At 42.5% G+C, this 26,329-nt stretch overlaps 1 protein-coding gene across 1 annotated transcript; it reads right to left on the bottom strand.

Annotated features, from left to right (window-relative positions):
• Positions 1–1,282: 1,282 nt before the first annotated feature.
• LOC308479561 (BPI fold-containing family B member 4-like) lies at positions 1,283–25,741 on the bottom strand. The gene is made up of 16 exons (XM_081010273.1): positions 25,732–25,741; positions 20,132–20,397; positions 18,285–18,471; positions 15,285–15,389; positions 13,365–13,511; positions 12,651–12,711; positions 11,605–11,668; positions 11,031–11,122; positions 9,972–10,139; positions 5,824–5,865; positions 5,074–5,229; positions 3,792–3,859; positions 3,583–3,625; positions 2,984–3,047; positions 2,791–2,867; positions 1,283–2,158 (listed from the first exon to the last, which is right to left on the bottom strand). The coding sequence occupies exons 2-16, from the start codon at positions 20,370–20,372 to the stop codon at positions 2,135–2,137; spliced, it is 1,539 nt and encodes a 512-aa protein (XP_080866399.1). The 5' UTR covers positions 20,373–20,397; positions 25,732–25,741; the 3' UTR covers positions 1,283–2,134.
• Between the last annotated feature and the right edge of the window lie 588 nt (positions 25,742–26,329).

Below are 26,329 nucleotides of genomic sequence, written 5' to 3' on the forward strand. Positions count from 1 at the left end.
CCCTCGGGACCAGTGGTGGAGCTTCATGCTCCGGCACCAGGGGGCGGGGAGCAGGTGGGGGCGGGGCGCCCAGTGCACCGGGGGGGCAGCCACGATGGCACCCTGATGGGATCGTGCTGCCGGGGGCGGTGCGCTCCCCCCGCACTCCTCTTCTTCCGCCAGTGCTCAGGACACAGTTTGAAATCCAGTCTTCTAGAACCTTCCATACTGAACAATGTGACTGTCCACTACATCTGGCATCTGTATTATTTGCTGTTTGTGGGTTTTATATCCCAGACCGATGCACTGCCAAAAAGAGAGGAATTCACCAAGGATTCAGCAGAAGAGGGCATTTATCTGCTTAAAAATTGCATAGGGTGATTTATATGCATAGATGCAAATTGGGAAACAGCTACTCTGAGTTAAATAGAAGTACAACACACCAATGTGGGAAAGACTGTGACTAGGTAACATGTGCCAGCTCAATTTGCTCTTCCGTGTTGTTGATAAGCTTCAAGGCTGCTGTCCTTCCTTTTCGTCGTTCTTTATCTTTAAAATGGACTTAGACAGGACAACCCTTCAAAGTGAGGATACCTCCAGACAGACAGCACTTCAGTTTAGAGGGCTGTCCTCTGTAAAGTCTAACACATGGACACCCTACAGCTTTAGCATTTCTGCTTCCATCCCTGAGAAGGCTCTTGCCTTGTGACTCTTCTGGCACCACACTTGCATAAATCTACACATTCTCCTGGTGTCTTTGAAGCCCAGTTCTCCCCACTACAGAGCTGGAGGGCCAAAGCCAGGTCCTGCCCAGGTGGTCATCACAGCTGGGAGAGTGAGAAATTGAGTCAGAGTCAAGGAATACACAATAGCGGGGGAAAGGCCACGGGGCTCCTTCCTGCTGTGTGCCTGACGCTCCTCATCTCTCCAGCAGAACTGCCGTTATGTTTGCTGCATAATAGATGAACCAGACTTTCTATCTGGGAGTGGCAGCGAACAGCCACCATCTCCCCCATCTGTGTAGCAGAAGGGCATCATGTCAACACAGGAACTGTGCGGAAAGGTGCCTGGCATGCTTAATAAGGGAAGAAAGCGACTGTGCTCTGGGCAGCTCAGCATGATTTGCCAGAGGAAGCATTAGCAGGACCTTTCAGGATCACAATGGTCAGGGTCAGGTATAACAGCACTCTGGGTTAAGAGCTGTTGACCACAGGAGAAAACCTGTATTTGGTTGGGTGCAATCACAGAAGTGAAGGGAGAGGCATGAGGGATGTAGTGGTTGTGGCAACAAGACTTACAGGAAGAGGCTGGAGGAGCCTTGGTCCTACCACAATCTGTATAGATCAGGGGTAGTCAACTTTTTTATACCTACCGCCCACTAATGCATCTTTCTTGGTGGTCAAATTTCCTTACCGCCGACCAGTGCTCGATGGAAGGAGGATTCAGCTTGTGCTGTAGAACCCCTTACCGCCCACCTAGAATCCACTAGTAGGTAGTAGGGACCAGGTTGACAACCCCTTGTATAGATGGAAAGGAGGACTGTGGACAGAACTTATTTCCAAATTAAAGCTTCCAATCACAGTGAACAATTCAAATAACCACAACCTTTAAATATTATGCAGCTTTCCTGGCTACTAGGAAGTTGTTGCTTTAATGAGCAGAGCCCAAAGTGTATTTCTGAGTACTGCCAATCCCTATTGCATCATTTTGGGTTAATGACCTTTTTTGTACACTGCCCACCTGGCTTTTTTAAAAGGTACCATAAAAAGCCTCTAGTAGAAGATGAGACAGGGAACTAAGCATATCATGTGTCAGGGTATGACTTCTGCACTGCAGGGTGTTGGATTGGATTGAACCTATTGGATTCCTCCCACCTCTACAATTCTATAATTCTTGCATATTGGTGTCCCTCCTACCAAGAGATGAAGAGCTCAGCCTTTACACACTTAGAGGGTCATGTGAGCCCTTTATTACAGGATATACAAGAAATGCGGTACCTACAACAAACTGAATTAACAGCCATCACCCGGAAGTTTGGCAGCTGAAATATGATAAATCCCAGAGCATTAGAACATATAATCCAATCAGTTTGAAGTGAACATTTGATGAACTCTTTTAACATTCTGCCTCTTCAAGGTGCTGCTGATTTGATTGGTCACATTGAAATCACTAGACCATCCTAAAAAGAGAGAAGTTATAGATGTTTAAATTATTCCTTTGAGATACCAGTATTTATTCCAATAACAGATGGAAGTACTCAGCCCAGTGCACTACCTTGAGGAGGAAACAGATGAGGAAACACAGGCATCTCCACTCAGTGGGAGCCCCTCAATGGTACGTTCCCATGGGCCTTCCCAACCTAAGGACATAGTTCTTTTGCTTCCCTCCAACTCACAGGTTGAACCCCCAATAACATCCCATCCCATCCCTTCCACATTGCAGAAGTGCAGAATTGGGTGAGGACCCTTTGAGTCAGAACAGCTAGCTCCTCAAGCAGGTGGGGCCAACTACAATGCAGGCCTTGCCAGCCTACCTAGGTGGGCCTAGCTCTTTCCTAAGATGGCACCTTTCAGAGCTTAGCCAGCAGGATTCGTGGATGCTGCTCTTTGCTTGACCTTGTTTTCGTGCTCCCACTTCCCTTGGAAAGCAGGACACATACAATATACACATGGAACCAAATAACTGGATCTAAACAAGAAAATGGGTCCCCTTCCTCCACAGTGTCCATCTTGTAATGCCAAGGTGGTGCTAGAAGGATGGCAGCCTTCCAGTGCTGGGCATTTGCTATAAGGTTCTGGTTCTTTGCTGTACCTGGAAAAGGGCAGTGTTGACTTTGGTCCACTTGACATTTAGCATGGAAGGCAAGGTAATTCCTCTCCTGAGCATGCCTAGAACAGAGAACAGCCAATGGTCATTACTTAGCTGAGCAGCCCCTCATGAAATGTTAGCTCCCGTTCCCTCAGCTGAAGCCCTCCGTTTTCTGTGAAACAGCTGCCTGGCTTACCATTCATGGCTGGTAGGAAGCTGTTTATATGAAGGTCGTTGATGTACTCATGGAGCTTCTGGGCCTGGAATATAGGACATTTTTTCAGTAGAATCATAGACAGGCCTGAGTCTCACATTTAGTACATATTTTAAATCCATATATATCCACCACATGTACTATAAGACTTTTTAAAAGGATTGGGCTGTCTTTTAAGGACTATAATAAAAGTGGATTCAAGTGATCTACTGAAATCCATGCACAGACAGCTTCATCAGGAAGCTTTTCACATAATCCATTAATAACCCATTTGCCTGGTGGCTAGGGTGTATTCAGCTTTCATTCTCAGATGTCAAACCACAAAGCTGTACCTAAGCCAGGTAGATAAGTTTGTACAGAATGCATGGAACAAGAACACATGAAAGCAAAGATACACTTGGAGTAGAGAGAGCTTTACCTCCTCCTAGAGTATCTGGCTATAAAACATGCAATCAATATCCTCAATTCTCTTAGATCAGGTTGTGGATTGAAGGCTCATGCTATACAGCACACCCTATTGTTTCATGCAAAATAGATTGATTTGCCTGTGGCATATTTCAGGCCTTGAAGAGAAGACTTACATTGGTAGAACCAACAGATGAGGGTGCATGAACACCGTCAAAGCTACAGGGAAAGAAAGCAGTCAGATTAGGGGGTGGGATGCAAGCCATGACTCTCTACAGCAGTGGTTTTCAACCAGTGTGCCAGGGTTGTATTCCTTATTTCTACTAGCTGCTCACAATCTCTCACTACTACCTGAAAACAAATCCAGTAAGAAAAATACCCATACCTCTTTTGTGACAAAGAGATTAACAGTTTGCCATTAGAAGCTGAGAGCTTTGCATTGAAGATGATGACCTGCAACAACAACAAAAATATGTATCATTGCAAATGGCTGAACTGGCACAGCCTCAATTACAGTCGTAACTGTTTTTAAAAAAGGTGTTGTGGCATCTCAAGAGCTAACATTTATTATGGCACCACAGACTAGCATCTACTTCATCAGATGTAAACCTAATGCCATAATATATGTATTAAATTGTGGAACCTAGACTGGCACAGCAAATGCTACCTCTCTAGAAAGTCTTAGTTTTGTTGTTATTGTTGTTCTGTTTGTTGTAGATCACATAACAAGTTTGTGCCATGGGGGGGGGGCAAGAAACTGCTGGGAGTTACATGTATACATGCATGGATTATAGCACACCCCACTTATTTGTAAAAGACACTGTTAATTTACTCTGGCTGCATAGGGAACATTATTCATTTCTACATACATCAAGTGACATACAACACAAGACCATCCTATTATGAGTGTACTGTTTCAAAGAGATAAATTATATGACTTTTCGAAGATATCTGATGGCAGCCCTGTGTCATGAAGTTTTAATGCCTGATCTTTCATTATGTTTTTTATATTCTGTTGGAAGCCACCCAGATTGGGTGGGGTATAAGTAATATATTATTATTATTATTATTATTATTATTATTATTATTATTATTATTTTATTTTATTTTATTTTCTATTCTGTTCAACAGGAATTGGCCATTGCTTTGTCAGTAATAATCTGGCTAGGATAATCTGACAAGTTTGCATTTACTGTATGGGGGCATGTGTATGAATCTTGCATGTATAAGGGAGGGTTAGTTGAGGTGAACCTGGCCATCGGCAGAATATAATTAGGGTACCGTGGCCAATGTGCTGTGCAATTCTAGTTTTTTTCTGCATTTTGTAAAGTTTATTTAAGAACATAAGAAGAGCCTGATGGAATGGATCAATGGCTCATCAAGTCCAGCATCCTGTTCTCACAATGGCCAACCAGATGCCATGCGGTATTTATTAGTTTACACTGCTCCTGGAATCTTTTGATCAGAGATTGGGAACCTGCGGCTCTCCAATTGCTGTTTGACTCCCAACTCTCATCAGCATGGCCAATAGACAGAGGTTGTTGGAGTTGTGGCCAGTCAACATCTGAAAGGCCCAGGTTCCTATCTCTGCTTTTGATGAAGGGGATACCTTTTTTAGATAAATAAATAAAATGGAGGTCATGCAGGTGTTTTGCTTCAATACTCACAATTTCCCACTGCAGGACAGACTGACCACGTACAAACACATCAGAGAAAAGAGGCTGTTTCACCACAACACTCTGGCTGTCTATGGAAATGAGTGGAAAATCTGAGCCCCTTATCTTTACCACCAAAGGTTGTGGAGCAGGGAAGCGCTCAGAAATCTGCAAGAGAAGGCAAGGTGTCATGAGCTTCTGGTATCTGTGTGTGGCTGCCACTTCTACAGACCTTCATTCCCATTAGGACAAGACACAATTTCCAGGACTATTATCCTAAAGGATGGTCTCATGAGACAATGAGATTTAGAATGCAGACACTGTGTTCAGGTTCTACTACCAAAAGAGCTTTTAATGCAAATATATATTCAGCAGATTCCAAGCTTAATAAGCATATAAGATTCTAATACTTAGGCAAGCATATCAGTGCATCTAGGCAGCTAATTAGTTAGACTTTGTATGCAACAACAGTGATTGCCTGCTGACTCTATTCATGCAAATTTGTATGAAGCACTTATTTTTTTAAGCAAGCAAACTTTGGGTTGAATGGCTTAGTTATGTCCTGTGCTGCGTAAGCGGGCAATCCTATGCATGTCTTCTCAGAAGAAAGCCTCACTGAGTTCAATGGAGCTTTCTGTCATGGGACTGCAGCCTTAATGACTCACGGTATATCTTTAAAAGATGCACACATATAAGGAGAAGATCAAGTGCTTGGTTTGAATGGCCTATTGCCAGAGGAGCATAAGAAGAAAACACACTAACCTTTGTAACTGCACTTGCCAAGTCAGTTGTCATGAGTTGTTTCTGTTGATAAAGGGAATAGTAAAGTGAATCAGCTTTGGATATCTCTAATTAATTTCTGAAACACTCTCATTCAGGGCTAGCAGGCCAATAGGAGAAATCAAAAGGGCCACCCACCAACAGCAGCTTGAGCCCACGCTTCCCTTCTCCCATGTTAGAACCATTCACCATGTCTCTCTTCCTCTCTCCTTTCACGTTGCCTTACTTTGCATACAAAAAAGGGCTTATGTAGGTAGTTGGAACCAAATAACTCCAATATGAGCTAACACACCACTTTGGAGGCAGGATGGGAAACAGCAGAAGGGACACAGTGTTGCTTTGCTTTAAAGCAAGGACAAGGAACCCTGACAAGAGAGTTTGGCTTCTGTGTTGTGTGAAAAGGACTTCATTTCTTGCAGTGCAGCACAGAAAAGCTCCCACCTCCCCTTACTCTCTGTTTCTCCTCTCTCCCAGCCCCTTGCATTGGTCTGTCTTCCGCCTCTTGGGTCTTGCTCTTTCTGCCCTCTCCTGCCACTTAACCTCTCTCGCTCTCTTTCTCCTGTCTCCAAGAGCACCCAACCCTTAACCTTTTCCTCCCCGACCTAACCTCTAGCCTCATCTTTTTTCCTGTCCTGCTTCAATTCTGAGTGTTTTCTCTCTGTGTCAAGTGTGCTCTTCCTATTGGGACCTCTGGCTCCACTTACTACTAGCTCTACCTGCTGTTAGTTGCCTTGCCCTCTGCTCAGTCCTTTGCTCCACTGGCCTCAGTGGTCATCGGCAGCTTGGTGTGTGGTGTGCCTCAGGGTGCAATACTCTCCCCGATGCTTTTTAACATCTTTATGCGCCCCCTCGCCCAGCTTGTCCGGAGTTTTGGGCTGGGTTGCCATCAGTATGCCGATGACACCCAACTCTATCTGTTGATGGATGGCCATCCTGACTCGGCCCCAGACACACTGACCAGATGTTTGGAAGCTGTGGCTGGATGGTTACGTGGAAGCCGGTTGAAGTTAAATCCTTCGAAGACAGAGGTCCTCTGGCTGGGACGGGACGATATGGGATTGGGGGGGCAACTCCCATCTCTTGCGGGGGTGCAATTAGTGCCAGCACCGTCCGTTAAGAGTTTGGGTGTAATCTTCGATATCTCCCTCTCTATGGAGGCGCAGATTACAGCTATAACAAAGGCGGCATTTTTTCATCTCCGCCAAGCTAAGCAGTTGGCCCCTTATCTCTCTCGCCCTGACCTAGCCACTGTGATCCACGCGACGGTCACCTCCAGACTGGATTATTGTAACTCGCTCTACGTGGGGCTGCCCTTGAGACTGACCCAGAAACTCCAGCGGGTGCAGAATGCCGCGGCGAGACTCCTTATGGGGTCTTCGCTGCGAGATCACATTCATCCGGTACTATACCAGCTGCACTGGCTCCCGGTGGAGTACAGGATCAGGTTTAAGGTGCTGGTTTTAACCTTTAAAGCCCTATACGGCCTAGGACCCTCGTACCTACGGGACCGCCTCTCCTGGTATGCCCCACAGAGGAACCTACGGTCTGCAAATAAAAACATCCTGAAGGTCCCAGGCCTCAGAGAGGTTAGGCTGGCCTCAACTAGAGCCAGGGCTTTCTCGGCTGCGGCTCCAATCTGGTGGAACGCTCTGTCACAAGAGACTAGGGCCCTGCGGGACCTGACATCTTTCCGCAAGGCCTGCAAGACAGAGTTGTTCCACCAGGCCTTTGGTCAGGGCCCAGCCTGACTCCCTCCTCTGGCAACCTGCACAGAACTTTGCTTAACGGTTGCCATTAATTTGATTTTAATTAATTTTTATAATGAAATGTTTTAGAATGTTGGATTATTTGATTGTTTGATTATTTGTTTGTTGTTAGCCGCCCTGAGCCTGGCTTTGGCTGGGGAGGGCGGGATATAAATAAAATTTATTATTATTATTATTATTATTATTATTATTATGTGTCCAAGCACAATTTGTTTTGGTTTTGTTTGGTTTTGCCTGATTGTCATGGGTTCTAGGAGTCCATTGTCGAGGAGACTTGCTGGAACAATCAGGATTTTCCCACTTCATACATTTTTTGATAAGCCTGGCACTAAACTTCATCCACAAAGCATAGGGAGAAGCAATCTCCCTCTCTCAAACAAGATGAAAGGTGTGTGCAAAGGCAAGGAGAAGGAGAAGCATCTGATTATGAAAGATGAGGGCAGGAATAAGGGACATTGCAAGACATATGTTCAAAGTGACCACAGAAACAATATTACTTCCTTAACAAGACAGTCTGTTTCAGAGGGAGAAGCCAGGAAGCAGAAAGCTAATTAGGGACAATCAGTGATAGGACAGGGGATGAGGAGCAAACCATTTCCATTCATCATGCTATTTTTAGAGAAAGTGTACTTGAAAATGATCTGGTGAAATTACAATAGAAGGAAGGAGATGCACAGCCAATTATGCATCCTCTGGATTGAGGATGACCTTTTATGTTCTATGAGGCTACGCTGTTCTAGAAATAGAAGCAATCCTCTAAATCAGGAAATGTCCAGTCATCCTGCCCTAAATCTATCAAGGATAACCTCAGAACAGTCCTCTATAGCAGGGGAGCTGGTGGTCCTTCAGCTGTTGTTGTACTCCAGCTCCTATCAGCCCCATCCAGCATGGCCAACCGTCAAGGATGATAGGCAATATATGAGGAGATTTCACCCCTCCCATTGCAAGAATCTGCTGATTTTCCAGAGAGGAGGGGGCGGATTGTGCTTGCTACTTATTCCGCTCCAGCCTCACTTCAAAGGGGGAGACTGAATGTTATTTCTGTGTAGATAAGGTTGCTGCAGAAAGCAGCTGTAACACTCAGTGCAGTCCAGTGTCTCCATTTGTATATAGTTTGTATAGTACAGTAGTTGTAGTGAATAAAAGAAGATATTCTTCAGCACTGTCGTCCGAGTGATTTATGCTCAGCTGTACTCTGCTGTGCACAACTGTCTTCTGGAAGTGAGTTCGGTGCTCACAGCTCTGAGTTGTGAGTCCACAGCACTTAGACCTGTTCTTGCAGAAGAAGGTCTCTGAAAGTGCTACCCCAACTTGCCTGGCCCAGTCGGGGCTGAAATGGTTGAGCCCCGTCGGTGGCACTGGCTCAAAGGCGAAGCTGACAATATAGTCCAACAACATCTGGAGGACCATAGGTCCCCCACCTCTACTATAATATAGATTTTGTAGCTACTTTTCCATTGTTTGGGCTTGCTGCAGTTTCATATCTCCCTGAAGCTTTTCTTAGTGTTAGCTGAAAGCTTTGCATGAGGCTTTTAAATGATGGCGGGAGAACATAATCAAAGCAATTGCTGGAAACAAGCTTGTAATGAAAGTATTTCTCTGGTGCAAACTGGGTTCATTAGCAGAAATTAGCAGTAAAATGCTGGTGAATTTTCAGAAAGTATATATATATATGCTGCAAATAGCTACAGAAATGTCATAAACTGAATTTAAGACCGGAAAAATGAGAACTCAAGAGAAGCCAAAAATGACAGATTCAACCATCCCTACCTAGCTCAACACAAGAACAAGTAATGGAGATGGGTTGCTGATTTTTCTCTTGGGCAACAGCTTAATTTACAGAAATTAGCTGTTAAATAGTTATCTCTAGGTTGATAAAAGCTTTGCCTAGTGTTTCTGTACACTAAGCTACTATTAAAAGCACAGCCACAGAGGCCAGTGAAAAAAATTATCAACCCTTGGTAAAGAACAGATTCTAGAATGGAAAGGGGTGCTTTTCTTGAGAAAGTCAATGGATCCATCAGAGGATGGGGGAGGGGCATGAGAGGTAAAGGGAGAGGTAAAGGTAAAGGGGAACAAGAACATAAGAGACTTGCTGGCTGATCAGAGCAAATCCTCTTTTCTACAGCAGCCAAACAGATGCCCACAAGCAAGATATGAATCCATCTCCTGTTGTTGCTCTCCATACTGCTCCTAAAATATGGAATCACCGGTGTGGGGAGTGGAGTTGCAAGGGCTCACAGGTGCACATGTATGGCTAAGAGTAGATCATTTTGGCAACATTTCGTCTACAGCCACAAAATGTATAGCACCAACACTGTGTCATATAGAAGCACGGAAACCCAAACGTTATGGTCACTTTACCCCTGCTCCTTTGGTAAGGTTGGCACTGCAGCCTCCAGTCAGGGCAGCAATCCCAATGCTGATGAAATCCTTGCTCAGAGTCAAGTGGAAGTTAGTGCCAGACTGTGGAGTCGCTTGGAAAAGTGTGGTGCTGGGTGGACTTCCCGGCAGAGAAACCTGAAATGTAGCCTGGTGGGAGATCCAAGGGGAAAATGCAGGACATCTTTGTTAATCCTTTAAAGAGAGTAAGTCAGCCTTAAGGCTGCTATTTCTCCTTCCCAACTGTTTGCAGGAACTCTGCTTGCTGGTTTGAGAATCTTGTATTTCAAAAACCCAGTTTATCCCCTTTTACACAATCAACCACTGCGCTCTGCAGAAGAGGGTCTCCTGCAGATAGCTTCAGGATTCTGCAGGAATCAGGACTTCAGCATGCTGGTTTTTCCTCCTGTTACAGATTAGACAGACCCCATCTGTTATCATTTGAGGACCTACTGAAGACCTTCCTCTTTCGGCAAGCCTTTTAAGTGGAGATCTTGTCCCAATCCCCATCTGTATTGGAACTATTTTAAAACTATTTTTACATGTGGAATTGTCTTTAAATGTTTTAAGATCACAACTGTTTCATTTGTGTTTGGATTGTATATTTTATTGCTTTATCCCATCCTGGGATTAATAATAATAATGTAACAATAATAATAATTGTGGTGAAGGATGGGTAAGGAAAATACAGAACTACAGAAATAAAACCAACACTCTGACCCTCAGTCAAGTTCTGTGCTCTTTAGTTCTACAGATGTCATTAGACTTAAGGCCATGGACCCAAGTGGGGAGTTTTACCTAAGGCTGGGCTAATTATCCTCTCACCCATTGTTGTTGTTTAGTCGTTTAGTTGTGTCCGACTCTTTGTGAAGCAGATCTTGAGAAATAAAACAGGAACAGCAGCAGAAAGCCATACCACAACTACATCTACGCCTGACTTCCATTGCCACAATCACGAGGCAAGAAAAGAGGTTATAGATATGGGGATTAGTCAGAATTTCATAACACAACCTATTCTCCAAAGCCAAGAATAATACTTGCCTGATAAGGAATCAGGAAATACCTATCGTTTACTTTAGGGGAACCTATTAGATCATAATGGATGGTCCCAAATGTTCCAACAGGAACTGCAGCTGCAGAGAAATACAAAGAGATTGTTGAATCACGTGCAAAACCCATGAAAGAGCATGTGGCTATTGCGAGCTGAGCCACCTCTTTCGTGCTGCTCCTTTAAATTGTAAGGTTAAAACAGACTTGAAAAGTACATTCAGTTCAACCATTTACCTCGAGCCTTAGAAATAGGGCAGGCTATCAGACAAGGGCAATTGTTGCTTATGATGCTCAGTGAGTTAATTGGCAGTAATTCCTAGGACCAGATAGGTGTCCCTGAATACAGACCACTTCCATTGATGGATTGACTTAATAAAACCATGGAGAATCCCTGTGAGATAACCATACCTAATTTAGGGCATAGAACGCTTGGAGAGTTACCAGCTGATTTCTTATGTTCTGTTTCCAAACAAGGTTATCTGTTAGCCTCTGCTAGGCTGTTCCACAAAGTCTCCCCAGCAGAAGCAAAGGTGGTTGGAAAAAGAGGATGTCATCAGCAACTTACAAGCCAGTGTACTCAGAAGTGACACATTAAGGATGTCAGCCACCAATCGGATGCAGTGACGGATCTGTAAAACAGAGTGAATGCAGAGCACACAATAATAAAAAAATCCTTCCAGTAGCACCTTAGTTTGTTATTGGTATGAGCTTTCGTATGCATGCACACTTCTTCAGATACCAGAGCACACAGTAAAGAATCAAACACACAAAGTCAGGAAGAGAATAATTTGGAATGGAAAGGACTGTTACTAAGTCCTCCTGAAACAAGGTGCTGAGAGACTTCTTTAAGAATCATGTAAAATGCATATTTTGGTATAGAACTACACAATGAATTAGCTATCCTAGGGATTTCGTATGGAATTTCTGAATTTCACTCAGATCAGGGCTGAATACCTGCAGACACTTCTAGGCCGTAGCGATTTTTGGGTGGGATTCAATCACATACTAGCAAATCCAGGTTGCACAATCATTGCTGAACAGGAGGTTTTGCACAACAACCCCACTTCCCCCCAAACACTGGACTTTTTGCAAGAAGGAAAGTGATTGGGAAATGCAATGGGAAATGTGAGATAACACTTGCTATGACACAGCATTGTCTAGCCTCCCCACAAACGAATAGCAACAAATGCTCCTTAAATAGTCAAGGTCATCTAATCTCCCTGCAGACAAATCAGGATCCAAATGTCCTATGTGTTTGCGACACAGAAATTTCTGTGTGTATCCTGTAATAGTAAACCCAAAGCAAGGGAGACACACTTTTGTCCCCAAATAGTGAAAATGTAGTGCTGGAGAACTTTGTCAACTTTACTCCACTGTGAGTTGCACGCTCTTGATAGGGAAGAAACTCTTGTGGTTCACGTGAACCTACATAATTCACATTTCTCAAACCAATATGCAAACTTAAAGACAGTTGTTTTTTGAAATTTACACCAAATTTCATGATGCAGTTCTCCAACAAAAAATTGGGTACAAAGATGCATTATTTCAGGGGAAACGGAGCACAAAAACACATATATTCGTGGAAAAAACGTACACAGTTGCCCAGCTTACCACATCAATCAAAATTGTCCAGACCACAGATTGCATGTTGTTCTCATCTGGTCCAGCCACACTGAGCAAAAGGAATTATTGACATCACTGATTATAAGGCTCAATTATAAGCATGTAGAAATTTCAGTATTCCTGTTGCTTTGCAATTCTTATCTCACATTCTAAAGCTTAAACCTAGGTTGGTTGCAAAACAGGAATGCAGATATAAAGGAAGAACATGAAAAAGTTAGAGGATATATGCTGCTGGCAAATGGCTGGGTGTATTCCACACATCCAAACACTGAAAAATAATTTTAACTTCAGTCTTTGGAAGAGGCCTGATGGTCTTCAAGTTACACATGCAGAAACCCACAACTGAAGACAAAATGCCTGTTTGACGGCAAATTAGCAAGGCTGAGGAATATAATTAGGTTGCAGCCAAAAATGTTGCCAAAAAATTCAATCAGATTTTATCATTATCAAAATTGCTGCATTTTTGCCATTATTCTTCACTTTGGGACAATCCAACATGGGACAATCCAACAGAGACAGGTGTATTTAAAATCTAGACTGAAACCTATCTGTTTAACCCAGAAAAATGGCACTAACAGCAAGAGCTGAGCCAGCTATTTATTTTTACTCTTTAGTTTTATCTCAGATTTGTATGTGAGATGTATCCTTCTCTGCTCATGACCTTCTTCAGTTACCAGGATATGAATTATCTTCCCCACTCACCTCTTTTGATGTTTGACTTGAATATCATTGATAAAGATCCTTGAAGCTTCAATGATGAATATCTGATTCTTGGAAGAATCCCAGAGTAGTTTGGATACAACATCAATCTTGACTTTCACTTCAGAACTGAAGACACCACTCTTGGTGCTAAACTCCAAGGAAAAGGAAATAAACAATTTTTCTCTTTTTTTACAAGGGCTCGGGATGTTGGCAGAACAACAATTCTTAATGACTGCATCTGCATTCCTATGAAAGCCATCACCATTCAGTTGTGTTAATAATATTCTTGTTCTTTAGAATTTTATTTCAAAGAAATTCCCAATGTAATCAGATTTGAGTTAGAGCCAAGACTATAGACATTAAGGATTAACATGTTATAGTTCTGGTCTCTGTCATTTTATCATGTTTTAACCATAATTCTGTTCTGTTCCATCTCTGCACTTATATGAATTTATTATTATTATTAATTTAAATTGTTTCAAAGTATATATTGAAATGTGCATTTTCTCTCAAAGTATGTATGCAAAACACTTACTTTATCTAAAAGATTAGCCTTTAAATGTGTATTTTGATGAGAAACTATGTCACATTATTTGGAGAAGTGCAAAATGTGCTGGACAACTATTTTATTGTCTTCAAAAATAGACCTATTTCTCCAAATGTAGCTAACAAGTCAAAAATCAAACAATAAAAATCAAAACAACTCACAAATTTAATCCCAACACATAATCAGAATTTTGACATAAAATTTCCAGCAAACGTAACATCTCCAACTTCATTTAAAAAAACTCAGCAACATAAAACTAAGTCTGTTAAGACTTAGAACCAATGCACATATTCGTTCAAGAAGTACAGTGGTACCTCGGGTTACCTACGCTTCAGGTTACATACGCTTCAGGTTACAGACTCCGCTAGCCCAGAAATATGAGAACAGAAATCGTGCTCTAGCGGCACAGCAGCAGCAGGAGGCCCCATTAGCTAAAGTGGTGCTTCAGGTTAAGAACAGTTTCAGGTTAAGAACAGACCTCCGGAACGAATTAAGTACTTAACCCAAGGTACCACTGTACCAATCACATTCTGCATAGGAATTCACAGAGAATAATCATTCCTATGGACAATTCATTTGCCCTCTAAAACATATTAAACAGTGGTAACCAGCCATTTCACAGGGGTAGCCCATTTTTATATCATACCCTGCAGCCCTAAGCACATTTGCCAGAGAGTAAGTCCCCTTCAGCAAAGTGCAATTTACTTTTCAATAAAGGTACTTTGTCTTGCGTGGCTAATGAGCCAACTTACAGACAAACTATTTGGTTGATGCTTGAAAGGCAGGACTAGAACCAATGGCTGGAAATTGCAAGGGAGCAGATTTTGGTGAAGCATCATGTGTAACTTTCTAATTGTAAGACCTGTTCAGCTGTCAAACTGAATTCCTTGGGAGGTGGTGGGCCCTTCATCTTCACTGGTGCTTTTAAATCAGACGCTGGGTGGTCATCTGTCAGGGATGCTCTAGTAGTTGTGTCATGCATTGCATACCCCATATAAAGCGGAGGGTTGGAGTAGATGACCAGTAAGGCCACTTGCAACTCCATAATTCTATTAAACATTTTTGAACATTTATCTTGGGATGAACATTTGTTCAGAAACTTCAACGGACATCAGGGCACAATAGTACACATTGTGGGTGGAAATGAGCTACTGGGCACAGGTGACACTGGGGCTCTTTGACTTCCTATTGCCAAGGATCAGGCAAGATTTCTCTTGACATCAGCCACAGTGTAACTTCATGAAAGGGTATCTATGGAGATTGGAAGTCTTATCCAACTTCTGCCTGTGCTGTTTTGCAGCTCAAGCCGTTAGAAATGGAATAGTGTGTTTGGTGCTCTTCTGGCTGTCAGCCACATCTTTTTGGACACTTACCTTTCACCTTTAATGGAAATTTCAACTGGAAGGGAAAGGTGGACCTTGTCACCAGATGAAAACTTCATCAAAGTTGGAAGAATTGTAATTTTTGTAATGGCCAAGCTGAAAAAAGCAGGGAGAATATTGAGAAGAGACAGTCAAGCAGGTCTTTTACTGCAATCTCTCCTCCCCCAAGCAGACTTCTGGTGAGAACGGAATAGTATTGGAAGAATCATTTGATTCCTTACCAGACTGAAAGACAATCAATGACCCATTTTTGCGCCTAGCAACCACCTTCATCTGTAACTAGCTTTCTTGTAAATATAGGTCTGGGGAGGTGCCTTGGTACCCCTTGTCTAAGCAAAGACGATGTTGCTTCCAGATAATCTGTTTATTTATCCTAATTTGTTGGTGGATAGATAAGACAATGTTGGCTATTTATTGAGCATCCATTTTGATTTGTTTTCAGGGAGGTTAGATGACATTGCATCAGGGAAATATTCTATCCCATGGTGCATTGCTCTAGAGCAGCCCTCCAGATGTTGCCAGACTACAGCTCCTTTTTTTTTAGCCTTGCAGATCTCTCTTTATTCTGATCATAAATTCTCCTTTGAGATCCACTTGCAAGGTCTTTGCCTTGAGCTATTTTTTTTTAATGATGTTTATTGAGAATTTTAAAATTACAAAGAGAAAAGAAAGAAAAGAGAAGAGAAGAAGAAAAAGAAAGAAAAAAGTAGATAAACATAACAATTAAACAATACAGATCAATAAAAACCAAAGTCAAAAAAAAAAACACACAATACATCTAAATCAAAAAACAAAAATAAACAAACAATTAAAAGACAAATCTAAGGTTCCCAAATCCTTAACTTTCATTAACTTATTTCAATGACCTCCTCACACCTCCCTTTTTTGTATTCTAGTTGTTAATTATCTAAGCAAATCCTTTCCATCTTTCACAATATTCTGTCATTTAAATTACCTTAATCTATTTTAACCTTATCTTACCTAAAAAACCCTAAAACTTAAAACTTATATATACCAAACTTTTTTAACCATAACATATTCTTTCATAATTCTTTTTGACATTTCTGCTGAAGCCAAATAATTTCATTCCAACATTTTTCTAATACTCATTAATTTTACAATACTTTTCTAAATAAATTTTTAAACTTTCTTCCAATCTTCATCCATCATCTCTTCTTCCTGGTCTCGGGTTTTGTCAGTCCTTTCTCGTCTATCTAATCCATCAACCTGGTGCCCTTATGTCCGGGGCTCTTAAATCTTTTCCATGTGCCTTCTGCAGGTCTTTTTCTTGTTTATGCCTGCCCTTTACTTTATCTTTTGTTGATCTTTTTCTTATTTTCTTTCCTTTCTCATTGGGGGGTAGGTCTCGGGAGGACTCCAATCCAAAAGTATCTTCATCTCTCCTCAGCAGATCAGCCCATTCCCCACAGTCCCATTCCCCACAGTCAACACTATAATCCAGAAAGTAGTTAAAAGCATGTTTCAAAGTCTTTCCAAAGTTAAGAGCCCTCACAACTCCAGACCCCCCCGGTCCACTCCAGATTCGAACTTCAAGAACAGCGGCTTATACTCCTGCAAGGCCTCAGGTCTCTCCATTTGTGTTATTTGAGGTTCAACAACAACCTCCTCCATTTTCTTCTGCCCTTGCGCTTGCCCTATCAAAACAGATTCCTGGGCTGGTTCCTGAGTGGTTTCTATATAGGTATTCGCCATTTGTCCAAAGTTTTTAACTGCAACAGTCATCAAATCCATCTTCTCATGCATCTGCTCCAGCAAAGCACTTGTCTTGCAAAAAGCAAGCACCGAGACTTCTTGTAAACACATTTTTTCCCCCAAGGTTAGAGTCTGGTCTCATGATCCTAATCATACAGCTGTGAGGTCCCCAGATCAGCTCCGGCAACAAATTAACAAGCTCCCTCTAGAGGAGACAATTTATATTTGTATCCATCTTTTAAAAGCAGGACCAACAAGGAAAAATTACTTTCACTTTTCAAATACTTTGTTTCTTTTGATTGCAAGAAGCAACATTGGAATCAATATATTTCTCTTTTTTTTTTTTAAACTATCTGTCAAAAGACGTTCCGTTCACGGTCGATGAACTTCCTCCATAAATTTTTGTCTCTGACACCCCGTTCCCAGGTTTGAGACGGTGGAAAATTTATCTTTCTTTACTCTCTCTCCTGCAGGCTTAAACAGTCAAAAATCCCCCTCTTTTCTCCTGCTTCCAAGAGGGGTTTTGGTGGTGATAAATGAAGGAAATTTAGAACTTTATATACAACTTTCCAGACTTTAGCTTACAAAGTTTTTGCTTCAATCTATTTACAAAAAACGGGAGGCGGACTTCCTGTTTAGAGCCTTCCCGTTTCGGTGCCAAATTAAGATATTTCTTGATACTTAATCCAATTTTCCGTCCTACTCACGGGTACTTGTTTAGAGTCCAAATATCCACAGGAAAAGGTCAGTGCTCTCCGGCAACGGCTGTGCGGCTTCACTCCGTAAAAGTAGCGGTTGATTCAAAACACCGTGCCACTCACCCCACGTCGCTTCGGACCCCCGAAAAAGGGTTTCTCTGCGAGTAGGGGAGGCGCTCCTGGTGTCAGCCGAATCCCACGTTCCCAGGCTTCCTCCGCCTGGGATTTTTAAAGGGTCTCCGCCTTCACCGCGGCGGCAAGACCCAATTTTCACGGAGCGGGTTCCTCTCTGTCAGAGGAACTCCGCCATTGCCGATGGCGCTGTCCCGGAAGTCTCTCACCAGACTACAGCTCCTATCATCCCTGACCATTGACCACAATGGCTGGGACTGGTGGGAACGGGAATCCAAAAACATCTGGTGGGCCACAGGTTCCCCACGCCTATTGTAGGGGCATCCTAATATTTTAAAAAAGGCTTTGAAGGTGGCGCATAGCCTATAAACCAACATCTGTAAAGATACTGCCCTGGTCTGGGCGTGCCACTCATGATGAGAGCTGTCTTCAACAGTGATATACTTACTGTGTTATACTTTGTATCACTTTGAGCATCTCTGTTTCATCAGCCTTGTTTCTCAAGCTTCCAGTCAATTTTGTATCTTCTCTGCCTTTTAAGCGCTCACTTACATCTTTGATTGTCTTCGGCAGTGAGTTTGTTATGTCCAGTGGCAGCAGTTGCTTGATCACCTCTGACAGTAAGCCTTGTATATCTGAAAGTGGGAGGTGGTACACTGACTTCTTCACAAACCAGCTTTAAGGGAGTTAGAGAACACGGAAGGTCACAAAATTCAAGGGCTGGGGTATCACAATGATCCATCACAGTTAAATAACCTGACAAATTCCCAGAGAAAAGGCTGACCATGATTTAAGGCATCTATTACTTTATGATAAATAGAGAATCTTTGCAAAGCAGGGAGATAAAGTGGGAAGGGGGAGACTTTGTACACGATGTTATCTCTTCTGCTTGTAAATGCTGGATTCAACCACAAACTTTTAAACTGCAAGAGAAGGTCAGCTGTTGTTGTTTTCTTGACCTGAGCAGGGCTCCTAGCACTGGGGTGGGGGAATGGCTTGTGGCAAATTGATGCCAGGTTTCAGGGATCCAGAATAACCAGTGAAACCACCAGATGTTTAGGAAAATAGCAACAAAGAAAGTCTTATTACCTTCATGTTCTGCTTATGGACACCCAGAGGACCATTTGACTGGCCACTGTTTGCAGCAGAATGCTAGATAAAATGAATACCTGGTCCAATCCAGAAAGACAATTTGCATGTTTTGATCATTAAATAAACACTCACCTTCTGCAAGAGGGAGCCTTAAATCAGGAATGGGGAACCTTTCTCAGCCTGAGGGCTGCATTATTGAGGTTATTGATACGGAAGCAAACTGGATAAATAAAAACTTACTCTTCTTTGAAATAAAAATTATCCAGTCCAAAAATATGGTTCAAAGGCCTTACTTACATAACTTAACTCCAGAAAAACTTAAAACAACAAAGTTGCATTCAAATAGTTGCATAATATCATTTGCTAATCCCAGCACAGGTAAAATATCTTAGACTAAAAAAACCTCTTCCATCCAGAGCTAAAAATCAAAGCTCTGCATCTTCTCCAAACAGCCTCCATTAGCCTGAGGCTGTTTTCCTGGAAAGAGATTAGCAACATTCTCCTCAGCAGTTTCAGAACAAAGACTTGCTCCACCCAAGATGGAGCTCTACAAATTAGCATACGCATAGATTTATAACAGTATACTTTTCATGTGGTTGAAGTTAAACACTTTGTGACTGACCCAGCAGAGATACAGCCTCACTTAATGATCAACTGTTAGTCTCTCTACTCAGCTCCAATTTAGCTTCAGTGGAAATTTCCATGCCATGCATACATACAGACACATCACAAGAGTTATTTTCCATTTTAATGTGCATTAAACAATTATACTTAACATGCATTTCCTTCTGGGCCCGCTTCCAATGTCCATACACCAGCATCGGGTGAAAAGGTAAAGGTGAGCAGAGCAATAATGAATTTGTTTAAATCTTTGTGCCGCTAACATCATTTCTGCACACTAACATACCCCATCTCTATCTTCCATCCTCCATCAGAATTCAAGGAAACATTCCAGGCTGAAAAAAGCAGGACCAGTGAGGGGGGTGGCCTGGGAGGGTTCTAAGGGCCAGACAGAGGGCTGCATTCGGCCCACAGGACTGAGGTTCCCAGTCCCTGCTTGAAATGGGAGTTTAGGTGACAGAGGGAAGAAACATCAAAGAGAATAACTGCAAAAGCAATGCCATATCCCTGTTTTCACTCAGAGTTTATTTCTGGCAGTTAGGGCAGCGTATGCAATGGTAATATGCCATGCTGGTTACTTACAGTCATTGAATGCAGTGTCACTGATGCCTGCGGTGATAGAGGCATAGACCGCTCTGTTTGCAAATGAACCGACTTGACTCCTTGCAGTTCTGATTAGTATCACTGTTTTACTAGCTGGTATATAGCTTCCATTTCCAAACAGATACTCTCCTCTTCCTTCCCCAACAGTTGGGTTAACTATACTGGCTCTGGTTTTGCAGTAAAAGAAGATCAGAACCACATTCCAAAGGCTTTGCATCATTGCCCCTGACACATGGGGAAAGCACCTTTGCAAAGAAAGAAACAATGATAAAATAATAATAATATGTTTTCCGTATCTTAGATTCCCAAGAAATACCAGCACAAAGAGACAAAAGGTCCATCTGCACAGTGATACAGGCTGTTTGAAAGGAAAGTCATCGTTTTACTTTACCTATTAAGACTGCATATACACCATACATTTAAAGCACAGGTGGCGCTGTGGGTTAAACCACAGAGCCTAGGACTTGCCTATCAGAAGGTCGGCGGTTCAAATCCCCACGACGGGGTGAGCTCCCGTTGTTCGGTCCCTGCTCCTGCCAACCTAGCAGTTCGAAAGCACGTCAAAGGGCAAGTAGATAAATAGGTCCCGCTCCGGCAGGAAGGTAAACGGCATTTCCGTGCACTGCTCTGGTTCATCAGAAGCGGCTTAGTCATGCTGGCCACATGACCCGGAAGCTGTACGCCGGCTCCCTCAGCCAATAAAGCGAGATGAGCGCCGCAACCCCAGAGTCGGTCACGACTGGACCTAATGGTCAGGGGTCCCTTTACCTTTACCTTACTTTCCCCAAAGAGTTCTGGGAACTGTAGTTTTCCCATCACAATGCTGCAGTTCCCAGCAACATTAGCATGCACTACAGTTTTGTGACAATGAGCATCCTAATTTGCTTGTGGGATATTTACATGTCTTCCCTTTGTTTGTCCCATGTCATTTTTCAATGCATTTCCCTGTCACGTTGCAAACTGCAAACTAATTATTCTCAAAAGTGGATTTGTTGTGATAGGATGGGGCAATAGAACCATTTATTCCACTTTAAGTGCAAATTCCAAAGGTACAGTATGTTTTTGAATCCCTCCAGCAAAATACTGTCAGTCTGGATGCACCATAAGAAAGTAAGAAATAACGTTTTACTAGTTCCTGTTATGCTCCAGTCTAGTTTCCCTTGCTGTGCTTTCTTGTGTCAGTGGTCCGTATCACTGCCTGAATTTTCTAGGAGCAACGCACAACCTAAACACTCCTAAATGGCTTCCTCATCCCTCTCCATTTCTTTTTTCTTCTTCTCCCTGCTCTCCTAGACATGACCTTTTATACCTCGTTGTTTCCCTCACCTGTTTCTCCTCCCCTGTGGAAGTTTATTCCCTGCTCTTCACCCGCCTCCAGAGACACCCTGTGTGTCTCTCAGATCTCAGTGTGAATATTATGGCACACTTACACCCATGTGGATTCTGAGGACAAATTCAGTCTTGTTCGTCATACCACCTATATGCATATTTTACACCACTGAATTAAATGCAAAGAAGCAAGCCTGTACAAAATGAAAGCTCAATTGTAGCACACAGCAATAACGATAACAATAACAGTAATAAGTTTATTATTTATACCCCAGCCACTCTGGGCAGCTTCCAACATACCTCAAATAATAATAAAAATATCAGCCCCTAAAAACTTCCATAAATACGGCCGCCTTCAGATGTGTTCTAAAAGTCAGATTGTTGTTCCTTTCCTTGATGTCTGAAGAGAGGGCATTCCACAGGGAGGGCACCACTACCTTAAACATGTTCTATGGCAGTAGTTTTCAAATCTGGGACCCACTTTTAGCCCAAACACGCATTTGGAGACCTACTTCATAACTTTTTACCAAATCTTTGTGTGGTGGCTGTATCGGTGTTGCAACTCATCTGTGGTTAGGTTGCTGTAACTGAGTTAGTAAGTCCTGAATCACCAGTTCAAGACCAATATTTTAAAGGACAGATGTCAGCTTCCACATTGTTCTCTGGTTTTTTTGGATAGAAAAAACACCAACCAGAATATTTACATTCTTAAGAAATTTTCTTCTAAATGCCCAGTCCCCAAATAATCTGTTTCTGTTTTGTTCTTACCAAAAGTGGATGACGTGGCAGGTAGCTTTTACCTAGTAAAGAGTTTCCAGCAACGGCTTCTCAAACTGGCTCCATCCTCTGCTCTCACTGTTATATACTAATTGAATAATATCTTAATGAAGGGGTTGTGCACTAAGATGATTGTTTGTGGGAAGCAGACCTATATTCCTGCCAACCTTCCAAGGTAAATAATTGGGTAAAATACAATATTCTGACTGTGAGCAGTAGGTGTTATGTTTGGCTACAGACTTTGAGCCAACTTGGTTATTCAGTTCTCTTGGACTCTGGTGTTGATAAGCAACTCAGTGGGCATTAAAAGAGGTAGGAACAGTGGATGCAGACCACCCAACTTTCTTAATATTTGTTCTTTGCAGATGTCACATAGTGAGAATCAAATGGAACTTGGTTGCCTGAAGAACTAAGATACACCCTCCATCAAACACTCCCCCCCCCCACCCTTCAGCATTCCCTATGAAAACCCGCTCTTTACCCCTATTCTGATTCAGCATTAAAGAGTGGGTTTTCCTGGGGAAAGTGGGAGTGGGGTGGGGTGGAGCTCTCAGACATGGACTGGGAAAGTATGGATACAGAACACATGGGGCTAAAGGTAAATGTGGATGAGCCCTAAGTCTCATCACTGCCATTGCTTGAGAGACTTGCTAGATTTTGCTAGTATGAACCATGTGCATTGTGGACTGGATTGATTCTGCAGGAGCCCAAGGTGGCATACGTGTGGTTCCTAGGAGATCACCTGTCTAGGCACTGACCAGATCCAGACCTGTTTAGCTTCAGACTGTGAATAGAGACTGGAACAATGATATTATGAATTTCCTGCAGCCAATGGCTGCCTATGATCCTGATTTAACACTACTGCATAGAACCAGGAGCTCAGAGAGGGTCCAGGTGAAACTTTTGCCATTACAGTGTGTATAGAAATCCGCTCCTTAGTCCTGTTGAGATTATTGCTGGATTCACACACAGTTCTCCTTCTCCTTATGGACAAGCTGGTAGCAGACCAGCCTGTAGTACGCCATTTGTCAGCACTGTTGGGATCAGTAGAATGGAAATAGCCCCTACTTGAGTAGCCTTTTCAGACGGAGGCCCTAACACGCCCATTTTTCTTCCACCAACCCCTTAAAAGACAGCAACCCTTTAAAAACACAATAGATCCAGTTGTAGGTCTCAAATCACCAGCAGATATTTCAAGAAAGATTCAAATAGACTAAACCTATCCTACATCCCTAACTAGATAGTATAATGGAGATCCATAATTACGTGATTGCTGTTCTCTAAGTTTTAGCAAAAAGCAACCACAGCAAGTGGCCAAGAAGATGTTGCTGAAGGAGTCAGGCCTTTCCTTGAGAGCTGCTTTCATGATGAAAATCCCAAAGTTCCACCACCAAAAAAAAGCTTGTTGTACCCATTAAGTGAAATTCACTTTGTATTTCTGTTCTTCTGTTCTTGTGCTTCCAGAAGAGCTGCTCTTCACAAAAGCTTTAACCTTGATTTCAAAATGACAAATCTGAGCTTGTTTATCACCTGCTATTCTTTGCTAACTAATTATTGGCTCATTATGAGGGCTGCCATCTCTAAACCCCCTTAGTTAAAGGAGGGATGCTATTCATTTAAAGCATCAGACCACGCAAGAAATGGAAAAACATGGGTTGAGAGGGGGATGTGCTTGCCAGACATCAGGATGGTCCCTCTCAAAGTGAGATTATATATATATATAGACACACACATACCACATTTCATATCTGTCTCCATGTCAGCATATGCAAACAACAAACACAAAGTATGGAAACAGAGCAGCAGGAAAGAAATTGCTCTAGGGGAAGATTTTCAAAGGCATCAAGAGTCGAGAGGGGATTAGGCAAGGCAAAATATGTCACAGAGATTTCGCCTCCCATTTTTGGTCTTTGAAAAAGAAATGTCCCCTGGCTTCACTAAAGGGACGATCAGAAACTCTTTTTATCATAACAGGAAGAACCGCAGCAAATACTTGAAAGAGATTGTGGAAGGTGGATTCAGCATGAGGCCAAGCTAACTCATAAATGGCGTCACACACACATCTCCAAGACTGAAGGAGATGCAGGGCAGGAAAAGGAATGATGTGCCTGCCTGCCTGTATAGAGCTGCTGGGGTCAGAGCAAGGTGGGGACATTTTCAAGTGATATGATATGGCTTCAAACATATAATGCAGATGGGACCTACGTCTGCAGGTCAGAGGCATCTGCTGCTATTCTGAGAACACAACAGTGGAATTGCTTGTCCATTATGTCTGAGGAGATACAGGTGCCTTTAGACATTCTCCTAGCACCGTGGGAGCTATTTGTGAACAAGCAGCTCCTGAGCATGTTTAATTTTACAGATAGAATATGTCAATGACCCGGCTGTGTGGGCCTTTCTTACTTGAAGCAGTGCCCAGTTCCATGGCTGGGTCATTTAGAAGTTTGCCTAGACACACAGGTGCTGAATGCTAGTCAAGCGTGATTGCATTTGGAGACCAACACGTTATGTTGCTACTGTGTGTTTGTGTTTTTGTGGGGGTGGGGTGGGGAGAGGAAACCAAGTGATTTCAGCTTGGAAGGTCTGCTTGACTATGGTGAAGTTGTTGTAAGAAACAGCAGCTGTGCAAGTAAACAGAACACCAGGAAGGGGCAGTGGGTTGCATTATGATGAGGTGGTTACCATGGTATTTCAAAGTAGTCAATGAGGTGAAACACAATGAGGACCAGAAAGAAGCCACTCACACTTTTGGGCAGATGGGTTTTTCAAGCATACCCTATGATATTCTACAGCAGTGGATGGAACGTTGCCACGCCACAAGCAAGCGCATTCAACGCCTGTCCTGTGGAATATAAGTGATACATCCCCACTACCTCTGTCTACAAAGGGGCACAGATGGGGGAAGATGTGATTCCACATAGACCTGAGCTTCTGTGCCTTCACCCGTTCCATACATGGGAGAATTTCTACAAATCCAACTTCCCCCACAAAAATTCAGTGCTATCGAATGATAAGCTGCATGTGCAAATGTTTCTTTTCCCTAAGACTATTCTTATAAGTGATGAGTGTCTTGTCAGGAGACCTATTCCATGGGTTTGACCAAACATACAATTCGTCTTTTAAACTTCTTATCATGGAAACATTAACCCTTCCATCTCACAACCCACTTGCAAAATATCCATTGAGAGAAAACAACAAGGAATGGAGCACTTCTTAACTGCTCTGCTTTTTAAACACTGCTTTGCTAAAGCACGTAATACTGAGCCACCATAAAGACAGGCTGAATCACGATTCACTCAAAAAATCATTTTTCTTTCCTCACTCCCTTTTAAATCTGCATTTGTAATCTCATGCAGAGCCTTGATTTCTTTTTGTGGCCTCCAGGCTCTGCAGAAATTCTAGTAATTAACAGTAATAATGAATATTTAGCAACCAGCAAATGAATGAATATTTAGTAATTAGCAAATGCCTACCTAAAAGGTGTTGTTGTGCATTGAGGAAATGTGGCCAACAGTTTGTTGATCCTCTGCATTTATTACCAACAAGCAAATCTCAGATTGCAACAAGTGCATTTAAAAATGGTAATGTAGACATCAGTGATGATGCCCTGCTTGGTGCTTTAATTTATTTTTCAAAAACAGAACACTTTAGGCTGATGGAATGTTTAAATTTTGGGGAAATACCAACCTATTGTTTGTTGTTGTTTAAAGCCCTTCTGAATGAGTTGAAGGAAAAATGAGTCCTGTAGCTAGGGAGGTTCTTAGTTATCGTAGTTCAAGTTATTGTGGTTCAAGACTGGGCCTTTCCCATTTTTATTTGGAAATGCGTTCGTAAATGCAAACTGTGCTCAGAGGATGCTGAAAATTCCAAATCTTTCCTCTAGCTAGTTTGTTATAGGGAAGTCATATAGCAGTTCCTTGCAATTTGCTTATCTATAAGCAAGTTCAGACAAAGGGTTGGGCTAGTCTAGAGTCCAGTTTCTAAACCATGGCTAACCAGACTCTTTCGGGAAGCTTAATCTGAATCATCCAGAGATGTACAGCGGTTAAAAACATGCATGGAAAATATCTG

Source organism: Podarcis pityusensis (assembly GCF_964106645.2).
Source record: "Podarcis pityusensis genome assembly, chromosome: 6".
In the NCBI taxonomy this organism is placed as follows: Eukaryota; Metazoa; Chordata; class Lepidosauria; order Squamata; family Lacertidae; genus Podarcis; species Podarcis pityusensis.